Below are 24,363 nucleotides of genomic sequence, written 5' to 3' on the forward strand. Positions count from 1 at the left end.
GGCTGTGTCCCGGGCTCTGTCGGTGCGAGGAGCTGCCGCTGGCGCCACGGAGCCGGCCCGAGTCTTCTCAGGTAGGAAACGCCGGCAGGAGTCCTCAAGGGCCCCCAGGCGGCCCCAGAGCGGACGCGATCCGAGCGGGCCTCAGTTTCCCTGTGGGTGCCGAGGGCGGATGGGGTTAGCCTGGCGCGAGCAGCGCGGGCGGGGCGGGAGGAGTGCGGCCCCGGGAGGGCGCGGGCGGGCTCCGGGCCCAGCGGGTCCTAGAACCCGCCGGCTGTCCCGGCGGGCCGGCTGCAGCGGACGCCTGGTCTCGGCCGGCACGGCTGCCCGCCTTGCATGGTGCGGGCCCGAGGGTCCTAGAGCCCGCCATGTTGCGGGCTTTTGTCCCAGGCGCGCGGCCGGCCTTGCACGGTTCTCTGGTGCCGGCGGCCCCCTCCCCGGTCGAGGTCTCGGCCGCCCCTCCCGCGGTCCTAGAGAACGCCATCTTGCAGGCCTTTGTCCAGAGCCTGGCCTTCGGTCCATTCATTTGTTCATTCTCTCATTCATCGTTCCTTTCTTCTTGCCACATTATCCGATGCCACGTTTTCCCAGGGCTTTTTCTGCGAAGAGTCAGCCCAGGGCCCTGCCCTGCGGGGCTCTCTGCCTGGAGGGATGCGGACACATAGATGGTTGCAGGGAGCTGGAAGCGCAGGGATTTCGCAGATCTTGGCTCTAACGCCCTTCAAACTCCCACGTGCCTCAGAGACCCCACTTTTCTGATGAGAAAACTGAGGCCCAGAGTGTAGTGGTGCCCTTACCTCTACTACCTATTAATTATTCCTGGGGGCACTGGGGAAGCAGGTATTTGAAGGATGCAACAGTTTTCCAACAGGAGAAGGCAGAGGGAACTGCGTACGGGGATGTATTTAGGTGGGGAAGTTTGAGAATTGCGGCTGGAGCTATGGTGCGGAGGGGCACAGTGCCTCTGGAGGTGAGGCTGAAAAAAGTGGGTTGGGATTAGGTTATGGGCTAACCAGATTGCATGGATGTTCAGGAGATGACTAGCTCGCCTCTCTGCATGGTTCACAGTTCCCCATCTGCTATCTCACCGGATCTCCCGTGGCCTGTGAGGCCTACCGGTGACTACTTGTTTACATGTGGGGAGACTGAGATGGAGAGAGGATAAAAAGTGGGCTCTTCACTTCATCCCTGCCTGCAGGGTTCTAGCCTAAACCCTTTGGGAATTAAATCTGCATTCCTGGCATTTAGAGCCTATTCTAGCAGCAGGATGGCATCCCCCACCTAAATCCAGTAGTAAACAAAGACAGGGCTCCCTCACCAGAGCAATGAATCGACTGTGGGGTGGGGTGGGGTGGGGGGAGAAAGAGCTGGGATCTCGTTTTTTTTGTTTGTTTGTTTGTTTTTGTTTTTTTGTCTTTTGTCTTTTTAGGTCCACACCCTCACCATATGAAGGTTCCCAGGCTAGGGGTCTAATGGAGCACTAGCTGCCTGCCTGCACTGGAACTTGTGAACTTGGAAAGGCAGAGAAATTCGGTTGATAAAACTGACGTTTTTACAGACTCCTACTGTGGGGGAGGCAGAGTCTTTAGACCTGGATTCAGATACTGTCTCAGAGGTTGATCTGTTCAGTTTGTTTTGGGGGCACCAAGCATGGTTCTATGTGGAAAGGATGCAGATTAATAAAGGTTCCTGGAGTTCCTGTCGTGGCGCAGTGGTTAACAAATCCGACTAGGAACCATGAGGTTGCGGGTTGGATCCCTGGCCTTGCTCAGTGGGTTAACAATCCGGCGTTGCTGTGAGCTGTGGTGTAGGTTACAGACGTGGCTTGGATCCTGCATTGCTGTGGCTCTGGCGTAGGCCGGGGGCTACAGCTCTGATTCGACCCCTAGCCTGGGAACCTCCATATGCCGCAGGAGTGGCCCAAAGAAATAGCAAAAAGACAAAAAAAATAAAAAATAAAAAAAATATAAAGGTTCCTGGCTCTCAGAATTAACAACTGAACCATAAAATGTATAAGTGCTAGCAATCACTTATGATCAGGAGAGAGAGCAGACGTTTGGGAGGTAGATCACCTGGCTTTGAATACTGGCTGTGACCATGACTAGCTACTTTTTTGTGCCTCATCCTTTGCCGTAAAATGGCAGGGGGTGGGGGAGAAGTTAATACTATTTAATCTATCTGCTCTACTATAACAGAAAAAAAAAAAAGAGAGAGAGAGTTCCTGTTGTGGCTCAGCGGGTAACAAACCCAACTGGTATCCATGAGGATTCGGGTTTGCTCCCTGGCTTCACTCAGTGGGTTAAGGATTGGGCATTGCCATGAGCTGTGGTGTAAGCCAGCAGTTGAAGCTCAGATTTGACCCCTAGCCTGGGAACTTCCATATGCTATAGGTGTGGGCCTAAAAAGCAAAGAAAATAGAAAAGAAAAGGAACAAAACACGGGGTAGGGGGGCCACAACAAAAATTTATTTCTCACTGTTCTGGAGGCTGAGCTATCCAAGATGAAGGTGCTGGCCAGTTCAGTTTCTGGGGCGGGCTCTTTTCCTGCTGCATTGTATGTGGCCACCTCCTGCCTAAGTTCTCACATGGCCTTTCTTCCATGCTGGGGCACATTCAGCCATAACAAACTTCTAGGCAGTTGTGAATGTGTAGCTTGAATAGGACACATAAATACGTATGTGTCCTAGCCCGTGGTGAACCTGCAAGGAATGTTATCTGGATGAGCAACAGGAAGGAAATTAAAGAGGAGGGGGGCCAGAGAATGATTAGCAGCGGTGCAGATAGCATTGAGAAAGTTGCTTAGGGGAATCCCCTGGTGGCTCAGCAGATGAAGGATCCAGCATTGTCACTGCTATGGCGCAGGTTCTATCCCTGGCCAGGGAATGTCTGCATTCTGAGAGCACAGCCAAAGAAGAGAAAGAAAGAAAGATGATCAGGAAAGCCCTCTTTCTTTCTTTCTTTTTTTTTTTTTTTTTTTTTTGTCTTTTTAGGGCCACACCCACAGCATATGGAAGTTCACAGGCTAGGGGTCGAATCAGAGCTACAGCTGCTGTCCTACACCACAGCTATAGCAGCGCGGGATCCGAGCCATGTCTGTGACCTAGACCACAGCTCACAGCAATGCCAGATCCTTAACCCACTGAGCAAGGCCAGGGATTGAACCCTCATCCTCGTGGATACTAGCTGGGTTCGTTTCCACTGAGCCACAACAGGAACTCCAGGAAAGCCCTCTTTAAGGAGGTGACAAGGAGCTAAGACCCAAACAGAATCGAAGAGATAGCTGCACAAAGATCCTGGGGGATAGTGTTTCTAGTGGAGGAAACTACTAGTGCAAAGTCCCTGAGATGAGAAGGAATTTGCATCTTTGAGGTGAAAAAAGGAGCCCGTGTGGGTGGATCCTACTGAGCCAAAGGGAGAGGAGTGGGAGATGAGGTAGGCAGGAGTTAAATAGTTCAGGGCCTTGCTGGCCATGGAAAAGATATTAGTCTTTGTCCTAAGAGCAGTGGAAAGTCCCATGATTTGGCTGTTAAACCTTAAATGAATGAAGACCCGCAGAGAAAGAGCCCAGCACAGGTCCTCTGAAGACTTAGGTTTGAGTCGGGGCTCCTTGACTAGCTATGTGGCCTTTTGCAGATTTTCCCCCTGAAAAAGATGCGTAGTAAAAATCCCTCTCTCCTAGAAGCTTCTGAAGACCTAAGATTTTTTTGTGTGTTTGTTCTTCTCCCTTTCTGACTGCCAGGGCATATGGGGTCCCCAGGCCAGGGATCAAATCCAAGACGGAGTTGCAGCCTATGCCACAGCTGCGGCAACACTGGATCCTTAACCCAATGCACCAGGCCAGGGATCGAACCCACTGCAGAGACACTGTCGATCCCATCATGCCACAGTGGGAACTCCGTGCCTTTGGTCCTTACATGTTGAGTGTTCAGAGCTCCCGCTTTGGCACAATAGGATCAACGTGGGTTTGTTGCCCAGCCCAGTACTGCGGGTTAGGGACATGGCATTGCCACACCCAAATTCAGGTCTCAGCTGCCTAAGTAACTAGCTATGTGACCATGGGTTTATCCCTAACTCTGGGAACCTCAGTTTATTTGTCTATAAAATGAGGGCAATAATCCCTACCTCAGGAAGCTATGAGAGAATTCAAAATCAGTAGCATACTCAGCAGAGTGGCTCTGAGACGCTTCAGTAATTGGCGGCAGTAATTATTCTTATCTTGTTCGGCCCTCGCCCAACCCTGTGAAGTAAGTACTGTTATTATTTCCATTTTTCAGATGAGAAAACTGAGGTCCTGGATTTCCCATTGTGGCTCAGCGGCTTAAGAACCCGACATAGGAAGTTTCCGTGGTGGCACAGTGATAACGTGATAATGAGCCTGACTAGTATGCCTGAGAATGCAGGTTCGATCCCTGGCCTGGCTCAGTGGGTTAAGGATCCAGTGTTGCCATGAGCTGTGGTGTGGGTCACAGATGCGTCTCGGATCTGGCATGGCTGTGGCTGTGGTGTAGGCCAGCCGCTGCAGCTCCATTGTGACCCCTAGTCTGGGAATTTCCCTATGCTGCAGGTATGGCCTTGAAAAAACCGGAGTTCCCGTCGTGGCCCAGTGGTTAACGAATCCAACTAGGAATCATGAGGTTGCGGGTTCGATCCCTGCCCTTGCTCAGTGGGTTAACGATCCGGCGTTGCCATGTGCGGTGGTGTAGGTTGCAGACTCGACTCGGATCCTGCGTTTCTGTGGCTGTGGCGTAGGCAGGTGGCTACAACTCCGATTAGACCCCAGCTTGGGAACCTCCATATGCTGTGGGAGCGGCCCAAGAAATGGCAAAAAGACAGACAAAAAAAAAAAAAGAAAAAACCCCAAAAAACTGAATTCCTGTGGTATGAAGTAAATCACACAGGGTCACAGGAAGTGAGGGCAGTCAGATTCTAAGCCAGGCAGTTTGGCTTCAGAGGCTGCACTTAACCTCAGTGCTGCAGCCTTGTTTCTCTTGGCCTCATTTCCCTTATCTGTGAAAGGGGGCAGTTATAGAACTTTTCTCATGGGGCTGACATGAAGTTCAAGTGAGTTAATCCATTTGAAGAGCTTAGGATATCACCTGTTATTTAGCAAGTGCTCAGGAAATATGAGCTATCCTGGTTTTAGGAGGTTTTATTTGTTTGTTTGTTTTGGGCTTGCCTGCAGCATGCAGAAGTTCTTGGGCCAGGGATGGAGCCCAAGCCACAGCAGGGACAACACCAGATCCTTAACCCTTTGAGCCACCAGAGAACTCGCTATCATGTTTATTAAGGAGAAACTTTTATCAGTCAGACTGTCCAGAGAGGATCCGGAAGGGAGTAGCGAGGGCCTTATCCAGAGATAGGCAGAGATAGGGGATCTGCCTCGAAGTGTAGGGGAATTCAAGCCCTGGGAAAGGGTGGGCTTCAAGCCCTTGAACTCACCTTCCAGCCCTAGGACTTAGTGGGAAAAGTGAAAAAGCTGAGGGTGGAACAGAGAGGTGTAGGATGGAGGCCAAAAACCAAACAGGAGATGCAGGGAGAGCTTCCTTTGGGAAGCGCGGCTTGGTGGGATTCAGACAAGCCATGAAGGACCTGGGGACTTGCACGGTGTGATGGAAGCCATAGAAAATTCTTGAGCAGGGGACAGAGCATGACATGGTACCTTTGGGAGAAGACTCCTTAGGTTGTGTGCAAGGACGGGGGACTGAGGCTGGGCCACCAGTTAGAAGGATGCTGATTCGAAAGATGCAGCCCTTGGTGTTCTTGTCGTGGTTCAGTGGTTAACGAACCTAGCTAGTATCCATGTGGTTGCAGGTTCCATCCCTGGCCTCTCTCAGTGAGTTAAGGATCTCGTGTTGCCATGAGCTGTGGTGTAGGTCGAAGATGCAGCTTGGATCCTGTGTTACTTGCTGTGGTGTAGGCCGATTGGACCCCTAGCCTGGGAACCTCCATATGCTGAGGGTGCAGCCGTAAAAAGACAAGAGACCCCCCCGAAAACATTTTTAAAATGAAGATGCAGCCCTTGTTCTCCCTCCCCACCCCCCTGCCTCGGGGCTCCTGAGTCCTCCTTGGGTCCTAACTTAGAAGCCACCAACCACTGAAGTGTACAGATGAGGAAACAGGCCTGGAAAGGAGCACTAGGAGTTCCCCTATGGTGCAGAAGGTCAAGGATCTGGCATTGTCACTGCAGTGGCTTGGCTCGCTACTGTGGCACCTGTTCGATCCCTGGCCCTGGAACTTCTACATGCTGTGGGCACTGCCAAAGTTAAAAAAAGAAAGAAAGGAGCTCTAGAATCCAGGCTTCCTATCTCCCAGCCCAGCTTCTGGACTTACCTGGTTCCCCTCCCCTCCCTAAAGTACTGTCCTTCCCCCCACCCTGGCTGCCCCCAGCAGCTGCTGCAAGCACTCCTTAAGTGGATCTGCCTTAATCCTCTTCCCTTCATCCCCCAGGGAGGATGAGCTGGTGTTAAGACTAATGCAGCCATTAATCCTATTTCCTCCCAGCCATGATCCCCAGGAGCAGCTGGGTGGAGGGTGTCTGGGCCCCAAACCGAGAAAGAAGGGGCCTTAGCTAGAGCCTGGTCCCAGGAGACCAGGCTAGAGCAGACATCACATCTGAATCAGAGGCTTCTCACTTCTGCTAACAGTGGATCAAGCTTCCTTGAGAGTAACTGAGCTCCCCCACTCCCAGAGCTATGGGAGCAAGAACCAAACCACTCCAGAGCAGAGGGTGGACCAGGATTCCTACCTGGGGTGGAGTCCCGTCCAGCTGTGCAAGGCCAGGATTCCGTGTGAACAGTTGCTGACGCTGAAAACTAACCAACCAGAGGGGAGAAACAAAATACCTATACTGGGAACCTATCCCTTTCAGCCAAATGGTGCCGGTCACCACATTTAGCCCACTGTCTTTGTCGTCTTCTGGCCTGGACACTTGGAGACCTTCAGGCCAGACTCGTATCTGGGCCTCTGTGTCTGCAGCCTTGCACAGGTCTTGGACACTGAGCTGAAGAAGGAAGATGGTGAGATGGATGAAGCCAGGGCCTTCTGGGAATGCCACAGGGTTTGGAAAAGCCCAAAGGCTGGGAGGGAAGTGAAGGTGGACCTTTGGATGGTCTCGGCCTCCTCTCTTAGCTCTTCTCAGGTCACCTGGTTCAGCTCCTTTCATCAGTGAACAGACCGGAGAAGCAGGAATATTTGCAAGGAAGGATGTACATTCCGGGTGGGAAATGAGTTAAGACAGGGTTTCCTCTAAGGCCTTAGGGGGCTTTGGTGAGGAGAGAAGTCTTGGAGAATGGAAAAGGGGTATGACTCCTAACTTTGCCTCTTTCACAGAGAAGCCCAGCCCATCAAGGCCATGGAGGTAGAGTCTTTGGAGGACCGGTCCCCAGCCCCAGGGTACAAGCGCTCTGGCCGCCGCTATAAGTGCCTATCCTGTACCAAGACATTTCCAAATGCGCCGCGCGCAGCACGTCACGCTGCCACACACGGGCCTGCAGACTGCACAGAGGAGGCCGCCGAGGTGAAGCTGAAGCCAGAGACAGACCCCAAAGCGGAGGATGCCAGTGGGGACAAGGTATCAGGTGCAGCGGCTAAGCCTCGGCCCTACGCGTGCCCGCTGTGCCCCAAGGCTTACAAAACGGCACCAGAGCTGCGCAGTCACGGGCGCAGCCACACGGGCGAGAAGCCCTTCCCCTGCCCGGAGTGCGGCCGCCGCTTCATGCAGCCCGTGTGCCTGCGCGTGCACCTAGCCTCGCACGCAGGTGAGCTGCCCTTCCGCTGCGCGCACTGCCCCAAGGCCTATGGCGCGCTCTCCAAGCTCAAGATCCACCAGCGCGGCCACACCGGCGAGAGGCCCTACACCTGCGCCGACTGCGGCAAGAGCTTCGCAGACCCCTCGGTGTTCCGAAAGCACCGGCGCACGCACGCAGGCCTGCGGCCCTATGGCTGCGAGCGCTGTGGCAAAGCCTATGCTGAGCTCAAGGACCTCCGCAACCACGAGCGGTGAGGGCACTGGGCTGGGTAGGGGGCGGCCGAAGGGGTTGGGAGGAGTGCACCAATAGGGTGAAGGCGTTGAGTCCTAAAGAGCGAATGAGCCAATGGAAGGTGAGTGGGGCGGAGCTATGGGGGCCAGAGGGTGGAAATGGAGCCTGATTGGCCTAGGCCTCTGGATTGAGGAAGGGGGCAGGCCTTGAAGTTGGGCACCTTAGAGGGTGAGGTCCAGGAGGTACGGGTGAGGCTGGTATGTTGTGTGCCAAGGTATATCTGGAACATAAACACCTGTCCTGAAGGTTTCTTTCTCGGGGTACAGCCCTTTGCCCCTTAGGGAATTGGGCCAAGGCCCCAGAGATGTTAACGGGCTCCAACTTACAGTGCAGACCCTCAGTGGGGGTCAGGCCGTGGGCTCACCCTCATGCCGAGCTTCCTCGCTCCCACAGGTCCCACACAGGCGAGCGCCCCTTCCTCTGCTCAGAGTGCGGGAAGAGCTTCTCCCGCTCGTCCTCACTCACCTGCCACCAGCGCATCCACGCGGCACAGAAGCCTTACCGTTGCCCGGCCTGTGGCAAGGGCTTCACGCAGCTCAGCTCCTACCAGAGTCACGAGCGCACGCACTCGGGCGAGAAGCCCTTCCTGTGCCCGCGCTGCGGCCGCATGTTCTCCGACCCCTCGAGCTTCCGGCGTCACCAGCGGGCCCACGAGGGCGTGAAGCCCTACCGCTGCGAGAAATGTGGCAAAGACTTCCGGCAGCCTGCCGACCTGGCCATGCACCGGAGGGTGCACACGGGCGACCGGCCGTTCAAGTGCTTGCAGTGCGACAAGACGTTCGTGGCGTCCTGGGACCTCAAGCGACACGCGTTGGTGCACTCGGGCCAGCGGCCCTTCCGCTGTGAGGAGTGCGGGCGGGCCTTTGCTGAGCGAGCCAGCCTCACAAAACACAGCCGGGTGCACTCGGGTGAGCGCCCCTTCCACTGCAATGCCTGCGGAAAGTCCTTCGTGGTCTCGTCAAGCCTGAGGAAGCACGAGCGGACTCATCGAAGTAGCGAGGCCGCAGGGGCTCCCCCGCAACAGGAGCTGGTAGTGGGGCTGGCGCTGCCGGTCAGCGTGGCAGGCGAGGGCTCAGCCGCCCCGGCAGCAGGGGCGGGGCTCGGGGACCCTCCAGCCGGGCTGCTGGGGCTGCCCCCGGAATCAGGAGGTGTGATGGCCACCCAGTGGCAAGTGGTGGGCATGACGGTGGAGCACGTGGAGTGCCAAGATGCTGGGGTTGGGGAGGCTCCTGGTCCCTTGGGGGGGGCAGGCGAGGTGGGGGGTGAGGAGGTGGACGAGAAACCACCACAGTTTGTGTGCCGGGAGTGCAAGGAGACCTTCTCCACGCTGACGTTGCTGCGAAGGCACGAGCGCTCACACCCAGAGCTCCGGCCCTTTCCCTGCACCCAGTGTGGGAAGAGCTTCTCAGACAGGGCTGGGCTGCGCAAGCACAGCCGCACCCACAGCTCTGTGCGCCCCTACACCTGCCCCCACTGCCCCAAGGCCTTCTTGAGTGCCAGCGACCTGCGCAAGCACGAACGCACCCACCCTGTGCCCATCGGGACCCCTACACCCCTGGAGCCCCTTGTGGCTTTGCTGGGAATGCCTGAAGAGGGGCCAGCCTGAGGCCCACGCCCCTTCCGCCACACTCCTAGGAGCTCCGCCCCTTCAGGGTGCCTCCTGAATTTCCCTTTGCCCCAGCTCACTCTTAGACTCCAGATCCATACCTGCGCCCCAGGCAGCTAGCTCACCTTCCTGACAGAGCTGGGGACAGCAGAGGCTGGCAAGAGACATGGCTCTCTGGGCACCACTCATTAAAACACTCACTTTGACACTAGGTTGTTTTCTTGTCTGGTTGGGGATGAGTGGGAATTTGGGCATCAGATGGGCTTCAGTGGAGACCCCAGGGTTGACAGATTAGAAACTAGAAGGGTCTTTGGATGCATTGCTTTCTCTAAATAACGTTTCAGAAATGTCTTGTGACAAAGGATTCCATGGTCAAGTAAGTACAGGAAATTCATCCCTGTACCTGTCTTGGGGATTCTTGGTGATCAAAGTATATTAAAATCATTGATAAGACTTGCAGTGAACAAATCTGTTTAATTTTGTTTTGCCCGTTCAATTTGATCTTTTACTGAGTGGTTCTACTCCTGTACTTCTACAGATAAACTGAGGCCCAAGGTTAGTATATTTTCTGTAAATTACAATAACAAATTAGAAAATATACTTGGGGTCGCATTCACAATAACAACAAACCCATCAACCACAAAGGAATAAACCTTGCAAAAAACACACAAATCTATATAAAGAGGGCTGTGAGACCTAACTAAATGGAGACATACCATGTACCTGAGTGAAAAGATATCATTAAAAGATGTTGATTCTCCACAATTTAATCCTTAAATTCATTGCTATCCAAAAGGATTCTTTAAACAGAGCTGGAAAATCCTAAGTTTCTGGAGTTCCCTTTGTGGCTCAGTGGTTAACAAACCCAACTGGGATCTGGTGTTGCCTTGAGCTGTGGTTGCAGTTGTAGGTTGCAGATGTGGCTCAGATCCCACATGCTGCACCTGTGACCACAATATTTATATATTTATTTGAAAAGAGGAGGTTCCTGGAGTTCCCGTTGTGGCACAGCAGAAGCAAATCTGACTAGGAACCATGAGGTTGCAGATTTGATTCCTGTCCTCGCTCAGTGGGTTAAGGATCCAGCGTTGCTGTGAGCTATGGTGTAGGTCGCAGATGTGGCTCAGATCCGGTGTTGCTGTGGCTGTGGTGTAGGCCAGCAGCTGTAGTTTCAGTTCAACCCCTACCTTGGAACCTCCATATGCCGCAGGTGCGGCCCTAAAAAGCCAAAAAAAAAAAAAAAAAAAAAGTTTCCTTTGTGGCACAGTAGGTTAAGGATCTAATGTTGCAGCAGATGTGGTGCAGGCTGCAAGTGCAGCACAGGTTCCATCCCCAGCCCAGGAATTTACACATGCTGTAGGCACAGCCAAAAAAGAAAAAAAAAAAAAATCCAAGCTAGTAGCTTTTTTTAAGGGGGTGAGTTCTTATCTATTTAATTCCAGTCAGTTCTATGGGCCAACAGCCAAACTCACAATTTTTTCAGACATGCCTCTCTCTCTAGACTTAGCTGTAGGCAAGTTGAGAGTTACATTCTTAATCTCTTTTCTCTGAATCATCCTGTGTAATTGAAAGAATCTATTGGGAACCACTACTGACCAATTAAGAGGTTTTTACAAAAGGCATGAGAATTATACATTCAATATGGCCATTGCCTCAAAGATGAGTTTTAATCAAATTTTGTAGTTTAAGTGCTTTATTGGTTGTATCTTTTACTGGTTAAAAATTTGGATCACCTGCCTGGAGTTTCTATCTTCTCTTCCATTTCTGCTTAAAAAGTGGCCAATTATTTTCTTTTATCTTTTTAGGGCCGCACCTACAGCATATGGAAGTTCCCAAGCTAGGGACTGAATTGGAGTTGCAGCTGACAGCCTACACCACAGCCACAGCAACACCAGATCCGAGCCACATCTGTGGCCTATGCTGCAGCTTGTGGCAATGCTGGATCCTTAACCCACTGAGCAAGGCCAGGGATCAAACCTGTATCCTCATAGACACTAGTCAGATTCATTTCTACTGTGCCACAACCAGAACTCTCTCTTTCCCTGATTTTTTGCCTAAAGCTCTGAACGCAGTTGGACATTATTTATACGCTTAGTTCTATTTCCAGCTTACAGTTTAACCAAATGCTTCACCACTGCATAATATACATCACCAACTTTCCAACTTCCTGTGGTAGTTTCCTCACCAGCCACTGTCCAGCTCCAAAGCCAATGCCACACAACTCAGGTTTATTTTGTATTGAAGCACCACCCCACTTCTGGATACTGGTTCTGTAATAGATAAATTAGACTTATTATAATCTGATATCAACCAGCCGCCAAATATCTGTGGCTCACAGCAAGTGAATTTTCTCATTTACATTATGCATCATTTTGAAGGTGGGCTACAGCTCAGCTTCATGCCTTTTTTGGGGGGAGGGGCATGCCCACAGGATGCAAAAGTTCCCAGGGCCAGGGATCAAACCCACACCACAGCAGCGACCCAAGCCATTGCTGTGACAACGCTGGGTTCTTAATTTCCAAGTCATCAGGGAACTCTTAGCTTCATGTCCTCTTAATTCTGGGTTCCAGGGTAAAGAAGTTTTTTTTTGTTTTTTTTTTTTTTTCAGGGCCACACCCTTGGCATATGGAGGTTCCCAGGCTAGGGGTCTAATTGGAGCTACAGCTGCGGGTCTAGGCCACAGCCACAGCAACGCCAGATCCAAGCTGTGTCTGTAACCTACACCACAGCTCAAGGCAACGCCAGATCCTTAACTCACTGAGCAAGGCCAGGGATCGAACCCACAACCTCATGGTTCCTAGTCGGATTCATTTCCTCTGTGCCACACCGGGAACTCCCAAGAGTAAGACCTTGACTCAAGGTAGAGGATTCATAGGTAGGTCAATGTACCCTGACCTAGACCAATCAAGTACTTTTTGGCCAACCCCCCAGCATATGGAAGTTCCCAGGCTGGGGTTGGAACTCATGCTGCTGCAGAGATAACATCAGACCCTTAGCCTGCTGTGCCACAGTGGGAACTCAAGCACCTTTCCTTAGGAATCTGAACCTGGAACTATTCTGTGGGTGAGGGAATAAGTGGAGAGGTCTACAGTTGAAAGGTTGTGATACAAGATGGCTTTGGAAAAGCTACAACTAATACAGACTATGTTCCCTGAAAGCTGGGCTAAGCAGCAGCCAAGACAGGATTTCAGTGCAAAACCTATCCTTACCTCTCAATCAGGTGGGTTTCCCACAGAGAAGGGGTGTACACAAGGGAGCCTGAGAAACCTCCAGTGCACAGGTCCACTCGTCTGCTAAATCTGCTCCAAACTTGCCACTCACCTGTTTAAAAACCTTCCATGGTCTCTACAACAAATGGGAAAAGCTCAAATTACTGAGCCTGGCAAACGTGCTCTCACTTGGCCATCTAGCCACCTCTTCCAGGAGGTTCTGGACAGCGTCCTCGGTGAGTCAGGTAAGCAGCCTTTCAGGGGTGGCGCTGTCCAGCACTGCCAAGCAGAAGGCACATCCTGCACACGGACACCCAGCTGCATAGATGTGGCATAGTTTCCACCTCGGTCTGACGGTCTCTATCAGATCCCAGTAGGTGTCACGGATTGCGTAGTTTGATTCTGAAGGCAAAAAGGTGAGGGGGTGGATCAAGGCGACCAACAGGATAGAATTCCACTGAAGAAGCCGGTCTCAGGGGAAGAGATGGAGAATCAGAGAAGCCCAGAGGCCTGGTGTCTGAATCTTCCATCATCGCAGGATCCATCCGGTCTGGCAGTTTCACCATTGGCTGGACATCCAGATTGTTTGCACGTTGCTGAGAATGAGGGGCTCCTTCCTACAGGCGTCTAGTTTCCTCTGTGCACAGGACAAATGATCTCAGGCAGGACGAAGGCGTGGGTACCTTCCCAGACTTTTCAGGCAGCGAGGGAGCAGGAACCCGCCCTGCCTTCTCACGCGAGGTCCTGACTCCCTACCCGTGACCTGCTCTCACCGCTGGCCGCCTCCCGCCTCTTGGAGTTTTGATCAAGGCCCTGGCGCTCTGCAATCCAATCGCATTCCGGTGCGTCTGTGCAGAGGCTCTGAGGCCCCGCCCATATCAGCGTCCTCTAATTGCTCACTCCTTCAGGACGCCCTAAGGACCAATCCTGATGCTCTTCAGGAACAACATTTAGGTCCACTGGCCAATCATTTTCCAGGTGGCGACCGGGTCACCAACACCCCCTCTGGCACGCCCCGCCCCGTACAGTGTACCCTCGGACTTCGCGCAGGCACCATGCAACGGTGCAACACGTCCACAGGGAGGCGCTGTAGGCGGGCGCCCAGCCGCGAATGGAGGCTGAGCTGGCCTAGTGGCAGCGCGCCCCTGCGACTCTCTCTCTCTCTCTCTCTCTCTCTCTCTCTCTCTCTCTCACCCCTCCTCCAACCCGAGTGCAGGGGCTGGGTCCCAGTCTGCACCAAAGACAGCACGTGGCCAGCCCTTCCTGGACTCTCATCAGCCTGGCACCCACGTGTGTACCCGATGCAAGCGATATTGCGGCCCGATGCGCGCTGGGCAGCCAGGAGAAGCAGCGGCAACCTGTGGGATCGAAAGTGGGATGGGACTGGGCGGCTGGAACCCGGCCCCCAGACTTTGGTCGGGGTCAGGCGCCGCCCTACCACTACCAGGCTTAGGAGCCAGAAGCCAGCTTCCTGAAACCAGGGGTCTGAAGACTGGCAGCACATCCAGCTCCAGAACTAGGCAGGGCACCTGCAACTCTTCGAAATTTAAAGTCCGGAGCTCAGGTGAGTTATGGAAACCTGGGGTCAGGCTCCCCTGCCTCCTCTATCCTCTTCAGCCACAAGACCCCTGGGAAACAAGGTGAGCTGATCCAGGGTGGATGGCTCATTAGCCTGAACTCCTATCTAAAAGGCAATGCTTTTTCTGGGCACAGGGCCTGGCCTCCTGAACCCTCTGCCTGGCAACCTCTTCCCTGATTCTTCCCCTCCTCATTAAGCACCACACTCAAATATCACCACCTCCGAGACAGGCCCTCCCTGCCAACAACCATGTTCCCAGTGTAGCTCAGCAGTAACAAACCTGACTAGTATATCCACGAGGATGTGGTTCAATCCCTGGCCTCATTCAGTGGGTTAAAGATCGGGCATTGCCATGGCTGTGGCGTAGGCCAGCAGCTGCAGCTCCGATTCAGCCCCTAGCCTGAGAACTTCCATGTGCTTCAGGTGCAGCCCTAAAAAGAAAAGAAAAAAAAGTAAGACCAAAAAAAAAAAAAAAAAAAAAAAAAAAAAGGAGTTCCCGACATGGCTCAGTGAATAACAAATCCAACTAGGAACCATGAGGTTGCAAGTTCGATCCCTGGCCTCACTCAGTGGGTTAAGGATCTGGTGTTGCCGTGAGCTGTGGTGTAGGTGGCAGACGCGGCTCGGATCCTGCATTGCTGTGGTGTGGTGTAGACTGGCAGCTACAGCTCCAATTAGACCCCTAGCCTGGGAACCTCCATATGCCGTGGGAGTGGCCCTAGAAATGGAAAAAAAAAAAAAAAATTAACAGAGGCAATTATTTGTCACAGTGCCTCTTCTTGGCCTCAGCAGCGCCCTCAGATGCCACACACACACACTCAGCTCACCCGTGTCCAGCCTGGCCTGGCCCAGCCTCGCTGCTGTGGGGTTAGGTGGTCACGGGGTCTTTCCCCAGGGACAGTGGGTTGATGTGGGTGTTACCCCCTCCCGGCCCCACCTGTTCTCATGGGAGAGTAGAAGGGCAGTGGCAGGCTGGCATGGCCACAGCACCCAGGACAGTCTGATCTGAGGCTACCTGGGCTGGGCCTGTCCGCAAGGGTGGCCAGGAGGTGGAAGGCGGTGGAGACCTGGAGGCCCTGGACCAGCCTTTTCAGCAACACATGTGCAAAGGAGATTCTCCAAACTTTTTTTTTTTTTTTTTTAATTTCTTACAAAACCACGGGTCCCAGCCAAAGAGGACACGGCAGGCCTGCCCCCAGGCATGGTGGCCCAAGGGGGGGAGGCCCCATGGATGAGTGGCTGCCGGCCCTGGAAGAACCGTCTGCCCCTCTGGCCAGTGTGAGGAAGGGGTCGGGCTGGAGGCTCTGTCCTGCCCACCCCTGGCTTCGGGGAGGGAAGGCAGCCCCTGGGTCCCTGGTGCTCTTAGCGCCTGCAAGGGAAGGAGGGAGAAGAGGGTCTGAGGGGAGGAGGAGAGGCTGGGGGCAGGGAGGGGGCAGGCTGGGGGGGGCCCCACAGAATCTCACCGAGAATCCACGATGCTGTCACACCAGAATGGAGACGCTAATGATGACCACCAGGATAAGGAGAGTGACGGACAAACAGATGGCGATAAAGACTTTCTTCTGTAGGAGAGGAGGAGGGGGGATGGTCGGGGAAACTCTCGGGGGGCGGGGGGAGAGAGCCCCCCCCAGGGCAGGGGAGTGGGTGGCGGGACGCTCACCTTCCTTGCCTTCTTCTGGTTCTCCAGGGCCATCTTGACGTGTTCCTGCCCACGTTCCACATAGTCTGCTGAGCTCAGAATGTTCTTCTCGATTCGGTTGATCATCTCCCCCTGCTCAGAAGAGGAGGGAGGGTTCAGGCGGGTAGGAGGGACTCGGGGTGGAGGCCCAGCAGCTCCTCTGTCTGCCCACCACAGCCCCAAGACTGAAGGGCGTTCCTGGCTGAAAACAGGGCACTAACAAAGGCATGGAGAAGTTCCCATTGTGACTCAGCGGGTTAAGAACCTGATTCGTACCCAGAGGATGCGGGTTCGATCCCTGGCCTCGCTCAGTGGATTAAGGATCCGGCGTTGCCGTGAGCTGTGGTGTAGGTCACAGATGCAGCTCAGATCTGGTGTTGCTGTGGCTGTGGTGTAGGCTGGCAGCTGCACCTCTGATTCAGCCCTTAGCCTGGGAACTTCCATATGCCCTGGGTGCGGCCCTAAAAAGACAAAACAAAAAACAAAAGTGGAGGCAGGACCACATCTGGCCGAAGTTCACACTCCAAAGGGGGCTTCCAAGCCCCCTTCTACCTTGTGGTCCCTTCTGCCCTGCTCCCTTGCCACCTATAGCCTCTACTGGCAGGGCTGGCTGGGAGCTGGGTGCCTTTAATGGCTCATATCTTTTCATGGAGGGCAAGCTTCTGTCCCCTCACAAATCAGTCTGAATTCACCTGTTCTAGGCCTGACTCCCAGCTGCTGTGAAGCTCCCTGATCCCTGTCTCCTCCCGGCACTGCCAGCCTTCAGGTCCTGGTGCTCCTGCTGAGCAAAATCTCTTCCCTGGGAAGAGCAATGGCTCCAGCACTCACGGGGTAAGAGCTCCTTCTGGACGGGGTTGGAAGCACCCCTTCTCTTATAGACCAGGGCTGGGAGAAGAACACCATCGCCCGCCCCATGCTTGTGCAAGTTCTGGGAGGCAGGTCCTCTGGGGGGCAGTTCAGGTGCTCTCAGAGGTATAAGGGTGGAGTCTGTTAGTGGAGGGGGAGCCAAAGTTGGGGCCATGCCCGAGGTGGGCTCAAGTTTGAGGACTGGGGTGCAGTGCACAGAAGAGTGGCCATCTGGGTAGCTGTTGAGGAGGATACGATTTTTCTTTTCTTTCTTTCTTTTTTTTTTTTTCTTTTTAGGGCTGCACCCATAGCATATGGAAGTTCCCAGGCTAGGGGATGAATTGGAGCTGCAGCTGCCGGCCTACGCCACAGCCAAAGCGATGCAGGATCCGAGCCGCATCTGCAACCTACACCACAGCTCACAGCATTGCCAGATCCTTGACCCATGGAGCGAGGCTAGGGATCGAACCCACATCCGCATGGATACTAGCTGGGTTCATTATCGCTAAGCCCCAGGGGGAACTCCTGAGGAGGACGCAATTTGGAGGCACAGCTAAGATGGAAGTACAGGCCAGTCTGGAGGAGAACAGAAGCCTCGCAGAGAGAGGCTAAGAGTGGAGGTGGGCGGACAGTCACAGCAGGGGTTCTGGTTGAGCAAGGTCTCACATGTGGGGGCAGGATCAAGCCCAGCCGGCTGCCTGGGGCGCCCACCTGCATCTCCACCTCCGTAGCCAGAAAAGTGAAGATCTCATGAAGTTCACGGATACTGCGCTCGAGCTGCTGGATCTCGCTGTGCCGGGCCGAGATCTCATTTAGAGCCTGTCGAGTCACCTGTGTGTCCTTCAGTATCTGGAGAGTGGACAGGGGTGGAGGGAGAGGTCACAGGGAAACCAGCCATAGGCTCAGAAGTTCATGGTGATGCATGAAAGTAAACTCAAAATGGCTTAAAGACTTAAATATAAGACAAGACACCATCAAACTCCTGGAAGAGAACAAAGGCAAAACATTCTCAGACATCAACCTTATGGCTATTTTCTCCCAAAGCAACAGAAATAAAAGCAAAAATAAACCAATGGGACCTAATCAAACCGACAAGCTTTTGCACAGCAAAGAAAACCAAAAAGAAAACAAAAAGACAACTTACAGAATGGGAGAAAATAGCTTCAAATGATGCAACTGACAAGGGCTTAATCTCTAGAATATATAAGCAACTTACACAACTCAACCACAAAAAAGCCAACAACCCAATGGAAAAATGGGCAAAAGATCTGAACAGACATTTCTCCAAGGAAGATATACAGATGGCCAACAAGCACATGAAAAAATGCTCAATGTCCCTGATTATTAGAGAAATGCAAATCAAACCTACCACGAGATACCATCTCACACCAGTCAGAATGGCCATCATTAATAAGTCCACAAATAACAAATGCTGGAGGGGGTGTGGAGAAAAAGGAACCCTCCTGCACTGTTGGTGGGCATGTAAGCTGGTACAACCACTATGGAAAACAGTATGGAGATACCTTAGATATCTATACATAGAACTACCATATGACCCCACAATCCCACTCTTGGGCATATATCCAGACAAAACTTTCCTTAGAAAAAACACATGTACCCGCATATTCACTGCAGCACAATTCACAATTGCCAAGACATGGAAACAACCCAAATGTCCATCGACAGATGATTGGATTAGGAAGATGCGGTATATATACACAATGGAATACTACTCAGCCATAAAAAAGAACGAAATAATGCCATTTGCAGCAACATGGATGGAACTGTAGACTCTCATGCTGAGTGAAGTAAGTCAGAAAGAGAAAGACAAATACCATAGGATATCACTTATATCTGGAAGCTAATATATGGCACAAATGAACCTTTCCACAGAAAAGAAAATCATGGACTTGGAGAACAGACTTGTGGTTGCCGAGGGGGAGGGGGAGGAAGTGGGGTGGATGGGGCGCTTGGGGCGCATAGATTCAGACTATTGCCTTTGGAATGGATTAGCAATGAGATCCTGCTGTGTGGCACTGGGAACTGTGTCTAGTCACTTATGAGGGAGCCTGATAATGTGAGAAAATAGAATGTGTACATGTACGTGTAACCAGGTCACCGTGCTATACAGCAGGAAAAAAAGTTGTATTGGAGAAATAACAATTAAGAAAAAAACAGAAAGAAGTTCATGGTGAGCCTTGGGGCAGCCCTCCGGCCTAGAACCGGGGCCAGGGCCCTGAGGAGTGATCCCAGGCAGGCTCCTTCATTCCCTTCTGGGCCTCAGGATTCCCTCCATGCAAAAGGGCCGGGACTCAGAGCGGACAGAAGGAGGCCGGCCACTCACGTTGGACACAAACACCTCGCTCTGCCCGCTGTCCAGCATCTGCTCCAGCTCCTCGTCAGACACCATGCCAGCATTTGCTGTGAAGGGAAAGGCCAGGCTCAGCGCTGGTCAGGTCACCTGACCCGGCAGGCCCGGCGCCGCAACTCACTGATCTTCAGCTGCCTCCGGATCCGCTCCACGTTCTTCTCCCGGTACTCGGACTGCATGGAGTTGCACTTGTTGATGAGCTCCACGAATTGCTGGGACAGGACCCCATGCTAAGGAGGGAGAAGAGAGGCTGGGCACCCCTGGGAGGATCCCTGCTCCCTCGGGGCCTCAGCATCCCCATGGGTACAGGGAGCAAAGAGCATGAGCTGTTACAGGTGCCTGTCGCCTTAACCGCCTTGAATGGGCTCCTCCAGTCCCTCAAGGTGAAAGTCAAAGCCCTCCCCAAGGGCCTGAGAGGCCCTATATGACCCACCCCTCTCCCTGGTTCCCATCTAACCTCACCTTCCAATACTGTTTCCTCACTCCTTCCCTCCAGCCATAGTGGGCTCCTTACTCCTCCATGAACAAAGGACAGCCCCAGCTCGGGCCTTTGTACTCGCCCCTCCTTGGGCCTAAAATGCTCAGGCCCCACAAAGGTAATTAGTCTGTGTTTCAAGGTCGCCCTCTTATTTATTTATTTATTTGCCGCCCCCCCCTTCCTTTTTGTGCTTTTTAGGGCTGCACCCAAGGCATATGGAGCTTCCCAGTCTAGGGGTCAAATTGGAGCCACAGTTGCCAGCCTATAGCACAGCCACAGCAACACAAGATCTGAGCTGCACCTGCCACCTACACCACAGCTCACGGCAAGGCGGATCCTTAACCCACTGAGCAAGGCCAGGGATTGAACCCGCAACCTCATGATTACTAGTCAGATTCGTTTTCGCTGTGCCACAACAGGAACTCCAATTTTCTTTTTTGCTTTTTATTTATTTATTTATTTATTTATTTATTTATTTATTTATTTATTTATTTATTTTTTAGGGTTTCACCCGTGGCATATGGAAGTTCCCAGGCTAGGGGTTGAATTGGAGCTGCAGCTTCCAGCCTACACCACAGCCACAGCAACGTGGGATCTAAGCCCCAGCTCACCACAATACAGGTCTTTAATCCACCAAGGGAGGCCAGGGATCGAACCTGCATCCTCATGAATACTAGTCGGGTTCATTACCGCTGAACCACAAGGGGAACTCCCTCAATATCACCTTGTGAACAGAGTTTTCTCTGCCTTATTGCAATTGCTACTTGCCTTCTCCTAGTGTTCTCAATCCCTCTTCTCCTGCTCTGGTCCCTTAACCCACCCTATGTTCTGAAATAACTTCCTGATTTATTATGGTGCTTCTCTCTCCTACCAGAATGTAAGCTCCGCGAGGATTGGGGTCTTTGGTTCACAAACAGCTAGAAAAGGCCCTCACACAGTAGACCCTTAATAAATAGGTGTTGAATGCTTGCTGAACACCAGCCTCACGGCTTAGACTAGAGGTGGGCCAGGTATACCTGGAGGTCCAGTGATTGCCCAGACTTCACAGGTCCACTCCAGCCTCTCACACCAGCGACCACCATAACCTCCCCCTGAAACGCCCTCTCACCTTGTCCATTCCTCAGTGTCTAAAATGTGCTTGGAGTTCCCGTCGTGGCGCAGTGGTTAACGAATCCGACAAGGAACCATGAGGTTGCGGGTTCAGTCCCTGGCCTTGCTCAGTGGGTTAAGGATCCAGCATTGCCATGAGCTGTGGTATAGGTTGCAGATGTGGCTCATTTCCCACATTGCTGTGGCTGTGGTGTAGGCCAGTGGCTACAGCTCCGATTAGACCCCTAGCCTGGGAACCTCCATATGCCGTGGGAAGCAGCCCTAGAAAAGGCAAAAAGACAAAATAAATAAATAAATAAATATAAGTAAAATGTGCTCACACCTGGAGTTCCTGTTGTGGCTCAACGGTTAAGAACCCGCCTAGTATCCATGAGGACGTGGGTTCGGTCCCTGGCCTTGCTCACTGGGTTAAAGAGCTGGCATTGCTGTGAGCTGTGGTATAGGTCAAAGACACGGCATGGCTCTGGGGTTGCTGTGGCTGTGGTGTAGGATGGTAGCTATAGCTCTGATTTGACCCCTAGTCTGGGAACTTCCACATGCTGTGGGTGTGGCCCTAAAAAGACACAAAAATAAAAAAATAAAATGTGCTCATTCCTTGGATTTCCTCAGAGACACAGCTGCTCTCCCGGCTTCAGCTGCACCCTTTCAAGATGCCCAAACTGTTTCGTCTTCAATCTGGGGTCTTTGCTGAGCTCTGGGCCCACCTATTCCAACTCTGAGCTCTAAGTATGCAAAACCCCTCCCCACTGGGCACCAAGAGGAGGCTGGTCAGACCTCAACTCTCCTTACAAAGATGGTGACTCAGTGACCTTCCCCCCATACCCCACCCCCAGAAGTTCCTCTTCCTAACTTCTTTTTTTTTTTTTTTTTTTTTTGGCTTTTTAGGGCTGCACCCGCAGCACATGGAGGTTCCCAGGCTAGGGTTCTAATCGGAACTACAGCTGCCAGCCTACACCACAGCCACAGCAACGCCAGATCTGAGCCACGTCTGTGACCTATACCACAGCTCATGAGAACACCGGATCCTTAACCCACTGAGCAAGGCCAGGGATCAAACCCACAACCTCATGGTTCCCAGTCGGAGTCATTTCCACTGCGCCATGACGGGAACTTCTTCTCTTCCTGACTTCTTGATTTCGGCCTCTGGAGCAGAGGATGTCCCTGTCACATGGGCAGGGAACCTCCCAGTCATTTGACTGGGCCCTCTTCTTCCCTGGGCAGAGCCATTAGCTGCCAAGTCCTTCCTGAGTTATGTCTTTATCATCTATTCAAGCTTAACTCCCCCTCTTGGCTTCTAGAAAGTGTATCTCCTACAGCTGAGCCCAGAGCATGTCTGGGATCTCAGCAACTTCTCATTGAGTGGAGAAGAAGCAGGCAGGATGTTATAATGGACTGGAAGTTAGGAGACCTGGGTTCTTGACCTTAAGTGAGTCCTTTTTCTCTCGGAGCCTCAGTTTCCCCATTTGGAACATCATCAGGCTGGACCCAAGGATCTCTAGGCACCCTTCCTTCTTACATCTGCCAGCTATTTATCTAGAAAACACTTGTTGAAATGTCCTAGTTCTGGGAATAATGAACCCACCTGGGTTTTTCTCATTCTTGTGTTGACCGAGTTATAATTCTCATCGGCTTCCTCCTTCTGGGGCTCTATGGCTGTGGGAAGATATAAGGGTATTGGCAGAGGAAAGGGTTTGACCTGTGGCTTCTGAAATTCATTTGGGGACTTAGGACCCCAGCTGCCTGGCCATACAATAGAGAGCTGTTAATCTCCATAGGATGTTTTGGGGGAAATAGAATTGATCATAAAATGATATTCTGAGGCTCTGACAGGTGAAAGTATACTTTCCTTTGCAAATAAGTATACCAGAGAATTCCCACAGGTATGCAAAGGCCTCCGAACAAAACTGTCATCTGTTTGCACCAAGGATGCACCCTAGGCAGGAGGAATTGTAGGAGCACAATTGATCCTAGCACAGCATGGGTTTGAACTGTGTGGATCCACTTACACCTGGATTTTTAGAAAATAAATGCAGAATACACCACTGCACATTCCACGTTTTGGTGAATCCACCCACGAAGAACCTGGGATATGGTGGGCGGACCATGAATTGTTTGCAGATTATGACTGGGGGCGGGCCAGTGGCCACACTAATCTCCACCTTGGTCAAGGGTCAAATGTAAATGGTTTCATTGTAAATAAGGGAACCTGAGAGGCAGGCCTGCGCTGTGGAAAGAACTTTGGACTGGAAGCCAGGAGATGGAGATTCGAGACACAGGCCTGCTGTGTGGTCTGGTTATATATCACTGGCCTCTCTGGGTCACACACTCGCGGATATATCAGGCATTGGGCAGGATCAGAGCAAAGTATCTATCTGAGTTCCTAGACGCTCACCCTTGAGCTCTGCGCGGATGTCCCTCCCCAGCTGTTTGATCTCGTCACGCAGGTTCTGCAGGTCCTGCTTCATGCCTGAACAAGAAAAAGCCATGATGCCCAAAGCACGGCCCCTACCTCAACAAATCTCCCTGGCCACCACCTGCATGGAACTACCATCCCCACAATCCCTCTGACTGAGCATGCGTTCTGCACTCGCGATTTCACTCACTTTCCTCGGGAAGGGGCGTGGCCAGGATGGTGACCTGCTGCTTCTCCAACTCTCGGACCTTATTCTCCAGCTTGACAATAGTCTGCCGAATTGTCCGGACCTGGGGAGGATGACCGAGAGGGCTGAAGCAGATATGGGAGTCCTCCAGACCGCTCTGCACCTCGGGTCATCCAGCCCCCTCGTGAATCCAGACCGAGACCCCAGCCTCTTACCTTCTGGAAGAACTCATCGTCTGGGCTGCCCAGCCGTGCCGTGCCCGGGTGTACCACCAGCGCGACCCTCTCCTTGTCCTCATCGTCAGAGCTGTCATCTCCCTGACAGGGCCGGGGTCATTGGCATCACTTCCTTGCTGTTGCTTTCGCCCCGCGGGATTCACGGGCTTCCGGGTCTTCCAATCCCACAGCTACCCCTCCCTGCCCTGCCCCGAAGACCAGGAGTCCTGCATTCCAACTAGACCCTACCCCGTCCTCCTGTCCCAACCCCGCTGCGCCGGACTTCTCACCTGTCTCAGTTCGTGGGTCCTGTCCCGCATGGCGGCCCGAGCTCCCTCTCCCCGGCGCGGGAGCCCAGAGGGCCTCGAGATTCTAAGTTTGGAACTCCTGTACCCCACTCACTCTCTTGACACTTCTCTCTGCCCTCACCCTGTGGACCCCTAACCGCCCCCCACGAGCCGCCAGAGGCTCTATCCCTGACACCATCCACCGTCGAGGACAAGGAGCCGACCTCGGGGACCCCCAAGTTTCCACAGGTTGGAACTCCCTTTTCTTACCCCCCTCCCGCTCCCGTAGCTTCAGCCCCGCCCCCTCTGGGATGACTGGAGCATGCGCACCGCACCGCGTCCCTTCCCC

At 52.9% G+C, this 24,363-nt stretch overlaps 2 protein-coding genes across 9 annotated transcripts; one reads left to right on the forward strand and one right to left on the reverse strand.

Annotated features, from left to right (window-relative positions):
• Nucleotides 1–4: 4 nt before the first annotated feature.
• On the forward strand, nucleotides 5–10,109 carry ZNF668 (zinc finger protein 668). Of its 8 annotated transcripts, none has more exons than XM_021086402.2 (4): nucleotides 5–71; nucleotides 4,271–4,560; nucleotides 7,326–7,994; nucleotides 8,429–10,109. In XM_021086402.2, the coding sequence occupies exons 3-4, from the start codon at nucleotides 7,348–7,350 to the stop codon at nucleotides 9,639–9,641; spliced, it is 1,860 nt and encodes a 619-aa protein (XP_020942061.1). In that variant the 5' UTR covers nucleotides 5–71; nucleotides 4,271–4,560; nucleotides 7,326–7,347; the 3' UTR covers nucleotides 9,642–10,109. The 8 variants fall into 8 exon arrangements, with proteins under 8 accessions (XP_020942061.1, XP_013843162.1, XP_003124524.1 ...); XM_013987708.3 differs by having other exon boundaries at nucleotides 4,271–4,396; XM_085016907.1 differs by lacking the exons at nucleotides 5–71; nucleotides 4,271–4,560 and adding exons at nucleotides 453–967; nucleotides 6,641–7,012.
• STX4 (syntaxin 4) lies at nucleotides 10,096–24,331 on the reverse strand. Its single transcript, XM_021086404.2, has 11 exons — nucleotides 24,018–24,331; nucleotides 23,728–23,829; nucleotides 23,516–23,615; nucleotides 23,305–23,379; nucleotides 22,495–22,565; nucleotides 19,446–19,554; nucleotides 19,298–19,374; nucleotides 17,665–17,802; nucleotides 16,090–16,200; nucleotides 15,893–15,991; nucleotides 10,096–15,798 (listed from the first exon to the last, which is right to left on the reverse strand). The coding sequence occupies exons 1-10, from the start codon at nucleotides 24,045–24,047 to the stop codon at nucleotides 15,911–15,913; spliced, it is 894 nt and encodes a 297-aa protein (XP_020942063.1). The 5' UTR covers nucleotides 24,048–24,331; the 3' UTR covers nucleotides 10,096–15,798; nucleotides 15,893–15,910.
• Nucleotides 24,332–24,363: the final 32 nt, after the last annotated feature.

This window comes from Sus scrofa, chromosome 3, assembly GCF_054392235.1.
Source record: "Sus scrofa isolate SSC_HxYL_T2T_F1_AM1 chromosome 3, Sscrofa_HxYL_maternal_Yorkshire_Landrace_v2.0, whole genome shotgun sequence".
Taxonomy (NCBI): Eukaryota; Metazoa; Chordata; class Mammalia; order Artiodactyla; family Suidae; genus Sus; species Sus scrofa.

Coding starts and splice junctions, on each gene's coding strand:
- STX4 (XM_021086404.2), bottom strand. CDS start 24,047: ATGCGGGACAGGACCCACGAACTGAGACAG. Junction 23,380..23,515: donor CACGCCCCTTCCCGAGGAAA/GTGAGTGAAATC, acceptor TTTCTTGTTCAG/GCATGAAGCAGGACCTGCAG. Junction 19,555..22,494: donor CAAGAATGAGAAAAACCCAG/GTGGGTTCATTA, acceptor CTCCCTCCTTAG/CATGGGGTCCTGTCCCAGCA.
- ZNF668 (XM_021086402.2), top strand. CDS start 7,348: ATGGAGGTAGAGTCTTTGGAGGACCGGTCCCCAGCCCCAGGGTACAAG. Junction 7,995..8,428: donor GACCTCCGCAACCACGAGCG/GTGAGGGCACTG, acceptor TCGCTCCCACAG/GTCCCACACAGGCGAGCGCC.